Source organism: Aplidium turbinatum, chromosome 9 (genome assembly GCF_918807975.1).
Source record: "Aplidium turbinatum chromosome 9, kaAplTurb1.1, whole genome shotgun sequence".
In the NCBI taxonomy this organism is placed as follows: domain Eukaryota; kingdom Metazoa; phylum Chordata; class Ascidiacea; order Aplousobranchia; family Polyclinidae; genus Aplidium; species Aplidium turbinatum.
Genome location: NC_137480.1, coordinates 9,104,019 through 9,119,686, shown reverse-complemented (window position 1 = coordinate 9,119,686; position 15,668 = coordinate 9,104,019). Strand labels below are relative to the sequence as shown.

Genomic DNA, 15,668 nt, shown 5'->3' with positions numbered 1-15,668 from the left:
AGTAGTCGTGGTCTACGTTGGAGAAGATAAAAAAGTAGCGAAAATACTTGAGAAGCAACATTACTTTTGTTCAGGTTGCAAATACTTTCAAACGTTTACTTTTGAGAGCTTTTTGTTGTTTTTTTCTTCTGTTTTCTATCAACTTTCCAATTGTAGTTTTTCGTTTCGAGATGTACAAAATCTATTTCGTTTACCTGCCTTCTCGAAAAAAAAAACACGAGAATCTCCAAATATAGAACACAAGTGTCGTATGATGGAATGCTGTCAAACGTCAAGAAGTTTCCTCCTCTTGGGAAAAGTGTGAATCGTTTATTGCTTTCTGATTGGTCAATTCTGCCTAACGACAGTAGGTTTGACAAATACGCGCCAGGCAACAGTCCCGTTGGTTTAATACGAACCGAAAATTGAATTATTTCAGCAAGCAACGTAATATTTTGCATGTCTTGATAAAGCGTTAAAAAGTTAATGATGGAATTGGGATGGAATGATGGAAAATTGTCTTCCATTCCATCATCAAGATCTTCCATTTCTTTCCATCCTTGACATTTTCCATCTTCCATCCCAAAATTTGTCTTCTATTCCATTCCATCCCATCCCATTCCCTGTTCAGGGTAAAGACAATAGAGAAAAATGTCAATCTTTGCATGTGATTGTAAAAGATGCTCATTCAACTCGTAATGATGCTATTCATCAATGTAGGTAGTGATGTACAATTAAAAAAAATAAAGTTTTTGATGAAAAGAACGAAAACGCAATCCAGACGATTTCAAAATTTAAAAGCATTTAGGAAGGAAGCAATCCAATTTTCAATTGTTTCAACAAGGATTAGAAATCGAAAACAGTGTTCAGCATAGAGCACAAATACTTTTTATGAACGTTGCCGGGAATATTACCATCCAAATTGATCTTGACACAACCGGACGTTTCAAGAGTGTATCATTGCCACTGAAAAATGATACAAATTGCTTGAAATGATGTGATTTTTAGACCAAATCAGGAAAACCAATTTTGAAAAATGCCATTGCTTTTTTATTTACATCGTAGGCCTATAATGTCAAAATCGAAATGTTTACCAAGAAAGTGCATAATCAGAGAGTTGAGCAAGCTGTGGTTTATTCGGCTGCTGACTTCGATGAGTATTTTATAGTTAATTATCTTATTTATTCTTGAAACTTTCTTTGCCAGTCCCAAAGGTCGAGTGGATCATCTTTTTACCCCTTCGATGTAATGACTTTCGTTCAAGACTAAATTAAAGCCCATTATGTTGTTTTAAGTGGGTTTGCGCAAGCAAGCTATTGTTAGATCCTCCAGAAGCACTGCGGAAGTTCGTAATGAAGTTTAAATAATCAAAGTTTATTACCAAACGATGCTCAGAATAATCAGGATTAACTGAAAAAGTGATCAGTTGAATTACGTGAAGCAACTAGCTACTGTCTAGATAAGCATATTCATCAACTTTCTCATAATTTTGTTGCAACAACCTGGCCTATAGGTCACCTCAGGTATGCTTTAGCCATCCTTGATTAACAACAACTGCTTATTTGCTTTCAGATCAATATTGTATCTGAAGGGGGTTCATGAACTCCTTTGCAGTAAACTTGACAAGGAGTCCATTGGGTAATCTGGACGACCCGCAATGATTTACCGACATGTTTCCGGGGGACCCGAAAGTTGATGAAAAGGCAGCACATTTTTTGTTATTGTGCATTTAGGCTATATCAAATGAATTTCATTTTAGAGACAACTCTTGGTTTTTGGGAGAAAACTAAATCTTTCCACAAAGGTTATAGCCCAGTAGTTAATAGATTTTACTAGTATTTCTTGTCATGCGCTGATAAAACGTGAAGCTTACCGCTGCGGTACCCATCTTCGATGACTTATATACTAAAAATAAAGATGCGATCAAATTATAATATACTATCATTAACTCTAATCTTGCATTGGCTTTTCTTTAAATTGCAGGTGAGATGACATCTGGCAGTATACTTCACGTTATAGTGCCATTTCTCCGCGTTAGGCATTTCGTGGTTTTGTTCGTTCTGAGATGCCCTGAAATTTCATTGGTACCAGGCCAAATTAACCTTTCAATGGCCCTGTGTTTGTGATGTAAGAATAATTGAATTAACAATAATAATTAATGGCATTCTTACCACTACTCTACTTCTAGCTGTATACTAACAAATCACTTTTTGAATTCAAACTCCTAATATCAATTTATTTATACCCTTATTTATACCCTTCAACAACGAGTGGTGAATGCCATGGTTCGACGTTCGAAAGATCACCGGTTCGACACCGCTCAAGAGCATGTGGCTGTGTCTTTGGCAAGACACTTACAGGCACGCTGTCGATTGCCGAGCGGCACCCTTTCGTCTGTAGCTTTTGATTTTTCTCATGTTTAACGTTTAACGTAAGACGTTTTAACAAAAAAGAGCAGTAGCCTACGCTGTTCCAAAGAAAAATGTCTACGGCCTTCTACAGTATATAAAGGCTAATATGGCCTGCTGAAATGAACAGAACTCTGTTTCGTCGTCGTCGTCGTCTCTAGCTCGTGTCTGAGCATTAGTTTGTCTTTAAATCAAATTTGGCTTTGAATGGTGATGTCGTACGTGGCTTTGGAGGCCCAGTCTATGATGGAAAAGACGTGGGCAAAAGGCACTTGGTATGGAGGGTGGGGGACGTGGTAGTTGTAGCTTTTCTTTTCTAGTGTTTCGTTTTTCTTAGACTTTTTGTATCCTGTATTTTTTCGAAAATTTCCCTGTCTTCCCTAGTTCTTTTTCTTCAGAGTGATTTGTCATTAGCAAGTTGTTCCCATGAATCCAGATCAATGTTTGCAAGGTTGAGGGAGACTTTCAGCTGATCTTTGTATCTCAATCTGTTGAGGCTTGCAGTATCGGCAGCTAATGTTTAAGATTTTTCCTAATACGAATGGACAGCGAAAAGGACGTGCTCGGTTACGGTTTCAAAAGGTATTGCTTTAAAGCCACTGTTATACACTCTCAAAAAAGTAGACTTTCTTTTGCTAGAAAACTGCTATTTTATTGGTTCAACATTTCAGCAATCAAAGAGCAAGTATTTTTCTCAGTCATCTTCTTGTATCGATCTTGTTTCCATTAAAGAATATGTTTCTGGATAAAACATGCAACACAATTTTACTGTTAATAGAAGTAAGACCACCTTAATGTGAAAAATGAAATCGGTTACTTGAAAATATTGACATTTTTATAGCATGCGGGATAGCCGTAACCTCAAACCATTTTGAAGAAGAGTATACAATTACTGTAAAAAATAGACATGTGCAGAGAAGCGTTTACAGGTGGGACCATAGTGAGTACTTTTGAACCTGAAGCCGGGATGATTTTGGGGTTCTGTAAACTTTTCAGGGGTCCCGGGAACTTAAAGAAACCATCAGGTATTCTTTGGATAAAGTGCATTTTTCTTGGAAGTATCTTGATTTGGCCCAAGGATCACATCGGTACCGGGCCCAAACTATTCTTTCAACAGCCCGTCATGTGCATGTACATTCGTAATGTATAGATAAAAGGTCTTCTAAAAGCATGAATAACTCGGCCAATCTGAGGTATGTATAAATGAGCGTAACTATAAGGTTGTCTGTAGTTTCGTGAAAGATGTTTCACAACAGAGAATAAAAAGTTTGCCAACTTTACAGGTAGGTCCATCGTACAAGCCAAATTGGCAACCCCAATCACCACAGGCCGATTTTTCAATGTTACAATTATTTTTTGAATAATTTTTCTACTTGTTAAGTGTTTTTTTTTACAATTTTAGCTAACAAACCAGTGATCGTATTAACGCTATTTCTGGATGGGGTGAAGAATAAACAACAAGAAACAAATAACCTTCAATATTTGCATCAGTTTTCTCTGGAACGATACACTCTACTAGTTTCACTGCTGGCATATACAAGATTGAAATAGCAAAGCATAAAATCGCCATTCCACGGAAAGTTGTAATCGGTCCACAATTTTTGTAAGCAACTCCTCCCAATAAAGCTCCAGTTGAAAAACCTTAATATTATATCAAAATAAAAAAAGTTGCTAATTTATCTCAATTCTTCATATATTATTGGCAGGGTTCCAAACAGAGTTTACAAAACAAACAGAATATAATTAATTACACATTTTCATGTAGACTGTTTGTAATTATAATTGTAAGTGAGACTTTTTGTTGTTGCATAATTGTAATTCCACAACTTATTGGTCCAAACTACATTTGGTAAGCTGCACGCATGATATCAGTACTTTTCTTGAGCCGCTAGTTGGGGTTCAAAAGGGACTTCCATATTGCAACTTAATCTTTATCAAATACAATTTTACTTATCTTTGATTAAAAGCAACCTCTAAAAAATCATCGGTAAACTTAAAGATTGAAATATTTAATTTTTGATTGTTTGCAATAATCGTTAGTCAAATGAACTATTAAAAATTTCTTATTGACTTGGAAGCTCTGGATGAATAGACGTAATTGATAGGTAGCCTCTTTAGCATAACAACTTTTGTCAGAGCCAGTGAAGCTTCGAAGCAATCAACCAATCAGAAGTACAAGTAAAATAGCGTTTCAACCAATAAGAAGCAAGAGATAGAACAGAGAAAAAACGCAAACAGTTCTGATATGTAGCATGGCTTAGAGCAGTGGTTTTCAACCGGGGGTCCGCGGACCACAAGGGGTCCGTGAAGCGATTTCAGGGGGTCCGTGAAAGTTTCTGAGTTTTTAGCATGATTAATAAATTACGAAATTGAAAATTTGTTTGTGTTTTGTTTATGTATTAGCCTACAGTAATTCTCAAACTGTAAGTCGCAACGCATTGGTGCGTCGTTTGAAATTACAAAGGACATACCGGTAGCACAAAGGTTTGGTTTCTTAACTAAAACATATCATATACCTACACTAAATGACTTAAACCCTTTAAAAAAAAGACTCTGTTGGCTATGTTTAAATTGATTCTTTTGAGACAACAGATTGTTGATCAATGATTAACTTAGACTGCTGACTAACGCAGCGTTTCTCAAAGTGGGCGAAATCGCCCCCCTGGGAGCGATTTTGAGAGCCAGGGGTGCGAAAAAATCAAAGGGGGCGATTGGGGGGCGAAAACACTCGAAGGGGGCGAACTTATCAAACCACCAATAACAGTCCAACGCGCTAACCATTTACTGCAAATAGATGATTCCACCTTGAACGACAATGTATCGCTGCTGGTTGGATATGTGCGTTTTGTTCATAATATGAGAACAAGAAGAAATGATTTTTGCGCTCAGTCTTCTTACATATATTCGGGCATCAAGCATCTTTAATGCAGTGAAAAACTTCTACGAAGAGAAGGGATTCCACTGAAGAATATTCTACAATGCGCAACTGGTGGTGCTCCGGCAATGGTTGGAAAGCATCGAGGGTTCATTGCACTGATGAAAAGAGCAATTCCTGGACTTATTGCAATACATTGTGTAATTCACCGTCAGCATTTGGTTGCCCGTAAGCTCAGTCCTGAACTGCATGAATCATTGAACATTGTGATAAAATGCGTCAACAACAAGATAAGTGCAGGTCAAAATGTCTTAACTCAGTTTCTCAATTTGAGCGAGAATGTTATTACAGAAGAACAACGGCAAAAATAGTGCTCACATTTAGACATGCTTCATAAAGACATGAAACTCCGCTTTCCAGATCTCGTGGACCTCCATGTTCCAAACTGGGTGGTACAACCATTTTCTACCAAACCAACATACATACTGTAGAAGTGGAACTTCAAGAGCAGTTCATTGATATGCAAACAGATGAGTCAAGAGTGAAATTCAAAAATGATCGATACGATTTGTTTTGGTGCATGGTTGCTGGAAAATATGAGGTTCTCTGGAAAGAAGCTAAAATGTGGATTTTGTTGTTTCCTACTTCATATATGGTTGAAAAGGGGTTTTCGGCTGTGGCATTGACGCTTTCAAAGCAAAGAAACGCTTGCTAGTTCATAAACGGGATGATCTTCGACTCTATCTTACGAAGATGTCGCCAAACATTTCAAAACTTTGTAAAAGTCGCCAAGCTCATCCATCCCATTGAACATTATCATGTATTCATGTTACTGTCAATTTCGATGATTAAATTCCTAAAACTAAATTTGTCTATCACTCTATTATCAATGTTTATTTTACTTGACAGAATTATGGGGGCGAAATTTTATTTCAATAACGAAAAGGGGACGATGCACTAAAAAAGTTTGAGAAACACTGGACTAACGTCTGCATTTCCATCACCACTCACAGTTTTGCAGTGGCTATGATTATAACGAATTAATGTTGATCTAATGTCAATTTACAAATGAAAAAAGGAAAAAATTCTCTTTAATGGTCGCAAGTATTCTATTAACTTTTGATAAAATTTATTGAAAAACATCAAATGAACATATGGATTACTGATGTTTGATCCTGTGTGCCAACAGATAGTTCATACTTATCATAACATAATTTCGTCAATCTCATCAATCATCAAGTGCGTTGCGAATCCAGCAAATCCTTCCAAGTGTGTTGCTTTGAAACTTATGTAACATATGATTCCATAAGGAGACGCGATATATTAGCCTACCAAAATTTCAAATATAAATTTTTAGGGGTCCGCGACCGCTTCGAAGGTACCAAAAGGGGTCCACCAAGACTAAAAGGTTGAGAACCACTGGCTTAGAGGATTAGGGCTAGGGAATACATTTCGATGACGTGGGTTCGATTTCCACCCCTCTGTCATAACTCTTTTTCTTCTGTAATTACCAAACAAAGTTCAAACCACGAATCAAGTCTCTGGCTGTGTGGTAGAAGGGTCACAATTAGAGATGTAAATGCAAAAAAAAAACGAACCGTTTTTTTTTTTAAAACGTGTTTTTTTTTCAAAAAAACTTGGGCCAAAAAAAACACGCGTTTTTTTTTTTTTTTTGTTTTTTTCATATTTTTCTGGAAAAGTTGCAAATTTTTTACAATTTGCAGCTTAGTTTCATTATAGTGCTCTTGAAAAACATTAAACTAGTAAAAATGGTTTTATGGTTGTGCTGAAATTCCTAAGCGTTTGTGCTTGGCAGCAGCATATGTTTTTTGCATAGTCCTACGTTGTTTTGCTTTCTTCTTCATTCTCAGGCATGTTTGTGGCAGTAGACCTGATAAACATTGAATTAATGCAATTTGATACATGACATAATGTAGATGAGTTAATTTCTTTTTCCTTTTATGGAAGTTAGCCTACGATGTTAGTATACCGGGATTGGTTATTCTTGTACACACTCAATGGGTTGACGAAGTTTTGGCAAAAACAAAATGACAGTATTCAGAACACACATTATACCTTGTTTGTGGTAATTTACTAATGCAAACTATTGCCAATAGCTTGTTTAAACATGTTTTTTAACTGATAGCTTAACAACGATGTATATATGCTTTATAAATGTTGAAACAGAAGTCTTTTCGTGTGTTGTAACTTGTAAAGTCTTAGACACTTTGTGATTGATGCTTCTTGCAGATCATTTGTGACATAATGTAAGAGATCTTATCAATGATATTTTTAGCTGTCAAAAGTAAGTGCATTTGTCAGAAAAGGTTTAGATTAATGTTCCTTTCAAACGCCCACCACCCATGTTGACTATTGCTAGTAACTACCAATCCTGAATGAAGAAATTTTCCTTTTAAAGTGGAGTTGTTCAGCACTGCTCAGTGTTCATATAGTGAATAAATGCTTCATTATACTTTTCCTGACAAGTATAAAGTTTTACCCATATTCCCGCAATGCAGATAAGAATACAAAACAAACATCAAAGATGAAAACTTATTTTATTTGGGAACTAGGCCTGCTACTTTTTGAGATAAAAAGAAATTGACCTAACCCTTGAAATGGACCCTAACCCTTACGCACCAATAAAACCATGATGCGTAACTTAAAAAAAAAAAAAAAAAAATTGGGTAGAGAAAAGATTGGCGAAAAGTTTAGCGAAAACAAAAAAGTGCTAAAGTCTCAAAGTCCTGCAAACAAGTTTAAATTGGATGGATTAAGTGCAACCATATAAAACAAACATGACTATGACATCACAAAGGAGTATTGAACCTCTTCAGCGAAAATAAAAAACATCAAAATGTTCCATCTTTCACTACATTTAAATGTGATTTGGGCTAAAAGTTGGGACTTTAGCACTACACTGCTTTTGCCAAACTTTTCATCTATCTTTCCTCTACGCAAGTAATTTTTTTTTAAGTTACGCATCATGGTTTTATCGGTGCGTAACGACAAGGAGTTAATTTCTTTTATCTCAAAAAGTAGTAGCCAAAACTTGTTTTAATGTTCATAAACAGATAGCCCACCCAGAAAACATGGGGGTTAGAGCTAAAAATTATCCAAATATGTTTAGCGGTTCTTGAGATATTGCCGTTTTTCTATTGCTCCTTATATATGAAGCCACCTAGTGGCTAAGGTTATTTCACTTATAACTCGAGAACCGCTTGTGTGGTTTTCATTAAGTTTGCACCAAATGCACATCAACTGGAACAACTCTTGACGTTGTACTGGAAAAGGTGTGGTGTGCTGGTCAAAAGTGCCTTTGTGAAGCAGAGAAACAGGACACTGACCACCTGGTCCTAACATGCCCATTAACCAAAATCCCAGGTGGCTTCGAAACTGTGCACGAGTGTGGTACTGCATTTAACAACTGGCTGGACCAAATTACGGACAATACTTGAGATGTGCCAACCATAGGACACTGTTACTACTATTTGAGACGATGAGAAGTCTTTATGGCTCGTGTGTTGAAACTTGAGATCTACAAAATTGCAATGAAACAATATACCAGACATGCAGTCCTGATTTGAAATAAGTTATACGAGTTACGAGACTGTTTGTTTGTTGAAAGAGACGCTATTGCAATGAGTTTACCCTAATTGCTGTATATTGTGACATTTAATGTCAAAATAGGTAAAAAAAAAAAACGAATAAAAAAAAAAAAAAAAACGATAAAAAACAAAAAAACGAGCTCGCTTTTAAAAAAAAAAAAAAAACGTTTTTTTACATCTCTAGTCACAATTGAAGGGTAGCCACTTAAAAATGTTGTGATTGGTTGACGGTGTCATTGGATCTTACTGAGAGTTGACATGTTGACATGTAAACCCAAGTTTAGCCACTTTGCCTAAATTCTGCTACAGCCACTGAAGCCTCGAACCAACCAATCAACCAATCATAAGCTACGTTTTCCGTGATGTAAAAAAGTACAAAAGCAGATAATAAATAGCAAATTAAGTGATTGGCTAGCGAGTAGTCATTTCGATGACCTGAGTTCAATTCCTACACCAACCACTGCTTTTTTTTCTGTATTTACCAACAAAGGTTTAAAGCAAAGATCAATTCTATTCTCTAGCTGAAGGCTAGAAGGGTGACAATTGGGCGGTAGTCATTCAAACAATGTTATGATTTGTTGGCTGTGTCATTGCAGTCATTGGGATCGGGGAGAATTTCTTCATGTTGAAGTAGGCTACTTGTTGATACATGTTGTTACTTAGCCTACATGTTGTTATAGTAGGCTACTTTCCTGATCAAACACCATTCAAATCAAAACATGAAACATCTTGGTTATTGGACTGATCTATGGCTTGACAATTTTTTTTATTGATTTTATGTTTTCATTTAGAAAATACTTTTCTTTGCCAAGTTGGGAATTATTGTTTAGCAAAAAGAGTTACAAAGAAAGTTCAGTCGACGCAGCTGGTCCACATCAGTCATCTAATTTGACGCAAAAGTTAGGCTATAACCAATGCTCACCCACTCCTCTGTAAATAGCTTGAGTAACTCCAACTGTAGTAGCAACCATCCCCTTTGGCGAAAGTAAATCCGCTTGTGCGTTCAATGCAGTGATGGGGAACGCAAATGAAGGCCCGTGTAACAATTCAATGAGAACCACTTGCCATGCATCTTTTACCAGTGTATAGCATAAGAAGCGAATCTGTACCAAAAATAAGGTTAACGATAAAAGATTGTTCGGAATAAAGTATCTGAAAGTTTTCTGATAAGAAAAGTAACACTGGTCAGCAACAAGTTTTAATCAGAGTCCCGATTAGGCGTTTTTTGACCGGTTTTCGACGCTGATTCCGAAAATGTCCTTATTTTTTTCTGCAGCACATTAGAGTTTTGAGATATTAGAATTTTTGTTGTTTAAATTTGACATACAGCAACGCAAAAGCCACGCAATTTGACATGACAAATTCTGACCTCAAGCTTGCACAAAGCGGATTTTACAATGCATTGTGATTATCAGCTGCATTTTAGAAACTTATTTTTATATAACTAAATACGCAAAATACGTAAAAATATCTAAAATACTAAAATGCAAAATTACCGTTTTAAAACCTGATGTGCTAGAGCAGTGGCTCCCAACCTTTTTGTTGTCACGGACCCCTTTAGACAAATTATTAATTCTGCGGACCTCTGCCTAAATTTTGCCTGAAACTCAATTAACATACTATTGACTATTGTAATAAATATGCTACTCAACTACTGTACTGTGTCATATTGCATTGCCGATATGACTCCTGCGGCAAATATCAGGTTAAACAGTTGCTCAAATAAAAAAAGGAATAAATTGTTCAAGAAATGTCAGCAGTATTTGAATATTAAGGTGACCCAAAGTGCCATATCGAAACTTTTTCAACGTAAGCAAATTTAATGAGAGGGCTGTTGTTGCCTTTCCTGAACTAAACGACTGAACTGTGCTTGAGTTTTTGACAATGCAACACGCATGTCATCTTCAACGTCCAGGCGATTTCGATGTTTAGTTTTTATAGTAACAAGAGCTGAGAATCCTGCCTCGCAAAGGTAAGTGGTTATGAATGGTAACAAAACAATAATCGCTTGCTTTGCCAAGAATGGGTAGGTTTGCAGTTGTGAGCACCAAAATTCTTCCACAGTTTTTGAATGAAATTCAATACGTAATAACTCTTTTGATCTCAAATCAATTAGGTCATCTTTACTGAGATCGTCATCGCTAATGTTGCTCAAGTCAAAAACAAAAGGATTTCGAATCCATGTTTCAACTTCGTGCGGCAGGTGTTCTAAATTAAAATATTGTTGAAATGAGATTTGCAAGGTTTCCAAGTATGCGCAAATTTTTTCTCTCATAGAGATCAAAAGAGTACATTTTCTTTGAGTTTCATCCATCAAGATAAGATCTTCTAACATTGGAAAGTTAGCATAATTACCTGCTTCCAATCTGCTAAATCGAAACCGGCAACTTGGCTAAAAACGCTTTCAGTTTTTCAGCTGCATCAATAATTGTGACACCTGGTCCTTGAATGTCACGATTAACCAGGGGCGTATCCTCAATGGAAGCAAGGGAAGCATTGCTTCCCCTGCCAAAATTGAAAAAAGAGAAGATGATATTTTTAAGTAAAACGATTTCGTAATTTCTTTACCTAAATACGAATTAGAACAGTTTCTCACTCACGCCCGCGTATGATTTCAGCTCGGTTTTAATTTTAAAAAAGTTGGAAGCTTACGGATGCAAAGATTGTATCGCTTCCCTTGCTCTCGTTTTTGCTATAAGGAGAAACAAGCAAGAGAGAAAGGAAAAAAAGCAGGTAAATAGGCCTATATCCATTTGGCCTTTTTGTCTAATATTTTCCTTGTTTTGGTCTTTTTTGTATTATTTTGGCTTTAAGGCCTTTTCATAGTCTGGCAATTTTGATCTGTTGGATATTGTGTCATTGAGCTAGGATGCTAGGTAATGAGAAAATCTAAGGCGCTGTTATGGTTATAATATCGGCCTAGTAAGCAAAAGTTTGAGCCAAATGTTGGCTTTACACTGTTATCTTGGCTGGGTAGACTTTGGCATAAGACATGATATGTGAGGTCTAGGCTAGAATTGACTTGACTGAAATGAATTCTGGCTTAAGCTACTTCAGCAGTAGGTAGCTGTAGCTGAGTTTTTGGTGTTCTCTAATTTTAGCAGCATATTTTGCCCGTTTGTGTGTAAGAGCTACCTTTAATAAGTTAATACCTGTTTATCTGCTAATAATTAAATTTCATACAAATATTAATTACCCTAAAAGTGTTTTTAGAAAGCATTATAATCCACTATTTGAGTGTAATTTTGCAAAAAATTTCCTGGGGGGGCATGCCCCCGGACCCCCTAGGATACACGTGCCTTCGGCACGCTCTAACCCCCCACGAGTTATAGTGCTTCCCTTGCTCAACCAACCAGGATACGCCACTGCGATTAACATTGTATAATATGACCGAAAATATCGGCTAAGTAGGCCATGCCGTATAGAAAACTTTTACTCTCAAACAATTTTGAGAGGAGACTTCCTTTTGCTTTCAAAAGAGTTGATACCTCACTTTTTAGCTGCTGCAGTCGTTTTAAAACTTCTCCTCTAGATAACCAACGTACCTCAGAATGATACAAAAGTACTTCGTAATCTGACCCCACTTCTTGACAGAACGCTTTAAAAGTACGGTGGTTTACAGCTCTGCTTTTGATGAAATTAACAACTTTTACGCAATTCGTCAGAATTTCTTTGAAACTTGCTGGTAAAATTGTTGCTGCTAAGGCGTACCTGTGTAAGAAGCAATGGGTAACAACCACGCGAGGAGCTTCGTTTTTTACTGAAGCAGCAAATCCGGATTTGTTCCGGAGCATAGCTGGTGCTCTACCCGTGCGTATAGAACATTTTTTTTTCCAAAATTTATCAAGGTAATCACGGACCCCTAAATGCTTTCTCACGAACTCCCAAGGGGTCCGCGAACCCCTGGTAGGGAATCACTGTGCTAGAGAAAAATCGAGCACAGATTGGGAATCAGCGCCGAAAATTCATCTAGGAAAGTTAAATTGTATCTCTGATTAAAAAAATTTAGTTAAAATTTGTTGACCTGTGTAATGATCCACTCCGTTAGTTTAGTGCAGTGATTCTCAACGTGGTCCAGGTGGACCACTGGTGGTCCACCTGGAATTTATGTTGGTCCACAGAGAGTTTTCTATAAATCCTTGATAAAACGTTCTTCAAAATTACATCATTTACTACAGTAAATTATGTAAGGACTGCATACAGGTGTGAGAAAACTATGTAGCATGTATGATTGTATGTCAGCGTGACGTAATAATCATGTTTACTACGTGATTTTTGATCGATTTTTCTGGAAGTGTTAGATACGCATAAGCTCCGCAGTTTTTGAACATATTTTACTACTTGACGAGTAGGTTATTGAACTGTTCAAGGCATAAGTGAAGTGCTGGTAGACCTAATCAATAAATCATATGTTGCTGTAATTGTTGTGGTGTCGGTGCACGAAGATTGCGCTTCTTCATGATACAAAGTTTCTTTATAGGGAGAGTAGAGCTATTCGCTGTTTCACTGAATTTTAATTAAATTATTTTATGAATGTCACATGTTATATTTTTTCATACGCTAAATTAAGTATTGTATTCTGCAGTGCTTTCAAACTAACAAAATGTTAGAAGCTCCTGTTGCTAAGAAGGCAAGACTGAAACATTACCATGACATTACCATGCTATTGAAACAATATGTGCAATTGTGCATGAAGTTTTGTTAGAATAAAATTTGAAATTAAAATTATGTGTATTCAAGTAGTTAAGGTTGAGTGTGCAAATTAAGAGGGTTTGCTTAATTAGTTAATTACGTATTATTTTATTAAGGACTAAGATTGAACACGCCCTTGAGTTTTCTGACCTGTGTGCATGTTTCGACTAGTGGTGTTCATGAGACATCAACATTGCAAAGTGGTCCATCGTATTTTTTTTTAAATATGGTCTACGGGCCAAAAAAGGTTGAGAATGACTGGTTGAGTGGTTAAGCACAAGACTTTAGATCAAGCGGCTCTGGTTTGACTCAGGGGTGTGCGCTTGAGCAACTCGTTTCTGGATTGTTCTCCATTCAGCGGCACCTAGAGGATGAAATAAGTTTCTAGCAACAACACTTCAACAATCGGAAACTTCACTCTTTCAATCTCGGTAACCGGCCATGCGTCAGTTGTTTAAAGCCTCTGCAACAAGCATACCAAACTGCCAAGAATAACTTATCAAAAGCTGTCAGTCCGAGGATAAAGATTCAAAAACCAAAACCAACCAATTACAGGAAGTAAAAGTCGCATTCTCTGTGGCTGAATCTCGCAAAATAAGAAAATGAGATTCTTCACATTCACAAGAGTAGGATGGCTAAATAGTGTTCTTCTCTGCGACCACATTTTCTTAACAACCACAGTGCATCCTCCAAATATATTACACCTTGGGTAAAGGTGAGCGTGTTTTTCAACAACAGCTTAAGCTGGGATTCGAACCAGGTTCATATGATTGGGCAGCGAGATCCTTTACTGCTGCTCCATATTACGTCATCTACATTATAAGTACCGTGGCGTAGACTATACGAACTTTGTTTAAAGATCACGTGCAGCGCAGCAAAACAAGTCTTGGATGCGATGTTAGGTGAAAACGTGTTGGCGAAAAGAAAATGCGTTTGCATAGGAAAATTCATCATTCAAAGTTAACACTAATAGAACACGATGTTACTAATTTAAAAAAGTTGATTCGCTTAAACTTAAACTAACAAAATATGTTTTGCAAATGGCTACTTACGCTATAACAGAATAATCCAAAACATAACAGAAAATTGTAGCTTGTTTTCTTTGCTACTACTTCAGCTATCAGGAAAAAAGGAATTTCAGCCACTGCATTGGCGACGATTGCTAAACCAAGAATTGTGTGAGATGCTCCTGGCAACGTAACCACGAACCAGAATAGGAAAGAAACTTGAAGTCCAATGGCACAACCAGAAAAATAAACCATGAGAAAGAAGGGAATAATTTTTGCTTGCTTTAAAAGAGAGAATATTCCAAGAAAAATGTTAGTAGCTCCAGGACTTGCAATGTCAATTTTTATGCAAACAGCAGCTGTCAGCAAAAACAGAACAGAAGCTGCAATGAAACTGAACAAGTAACTTTTTTCTGATTCGCTCCCAGCTTCTTTGTTGCTTATAAAATCTGTTCCAAAACCAACTCCCATAGCAAGAACACCGTATCCAACAGCTCCCCAAAGCCTCTGAAGCCCATATTTATCAACCTTATCTTTTCCCAATGCTTGTAGTATAGAGGCATCAATAAGTGCAGGCATCGGAGCAAGAAATATTGCACTAGCAACGGTTAAGGATATCATCAACGCAAATGCTGCTTCATACATCTCTTGTCTGATTCCATTAAGTGTTTGGCAAAATAAGATTACAAATGTTTTAGTATGTATTGCTTCTGCTTTGGTTGCATTTCTATTTTCTGAACAAGCCATCAAAGAAAGGACGTTTTTTCTATGTATCTGTAAGTTTTTACTTATGAATGGACAAGAGTTATTGACTTCACCTTTTCTGCAGAGATTTGAAGAGAAATCGCAATAAACGTTTGCCCTGACTTCATCCAAACAAGTCAACTTTGTTGTATTATTGCAACATTGCAGTTCAAGGGTTGAATTTTGGAATTGTACTGGAGGTATGAAAACCATGGGAAGAACAAATACAGCACCCAAAACTAACCAAATAATCATGACAACTTTGATGCTCTTCGTTTTATCGGCTATTGCACCACTGGCGGGTTGTGATATGATTTCAACAATTTTATCAGCAGCTTGAATCAAACCATTTTGT

At 36.8% G+C, this 15,668-nt stretch overlaps 1 protein-coding gene across 1 annotated transcript; it reads right to left on the bottom strand.

The window, feature by feature from the left end:
* Window positions 1-3,789: 3,789 nt before the first annotated feature.
* On the bottom strand, window positions 3,790-15,214 carry LOC145776653 (major facilitator superfamily domain-containing protein 6-A-like). The gene is made up of 3 exons (XM_082587884.1): window positions 14,615-15,214; window positions 9,793-9,973; window positions 3,790-4,028 (listed from the first exon to the last, which is right to left on the bottom strand). The coding sequence occupies exons 1-3, from the start codon at window positions 15,212-15,214 to the stop codon at window positions 3,790-3,792; spliced, it is 1,020 nt and encodes a 339-aa protein (XP_082444010.1).
* Window positions 15,215-15,668: the final 454 nt, after the last annotated feature.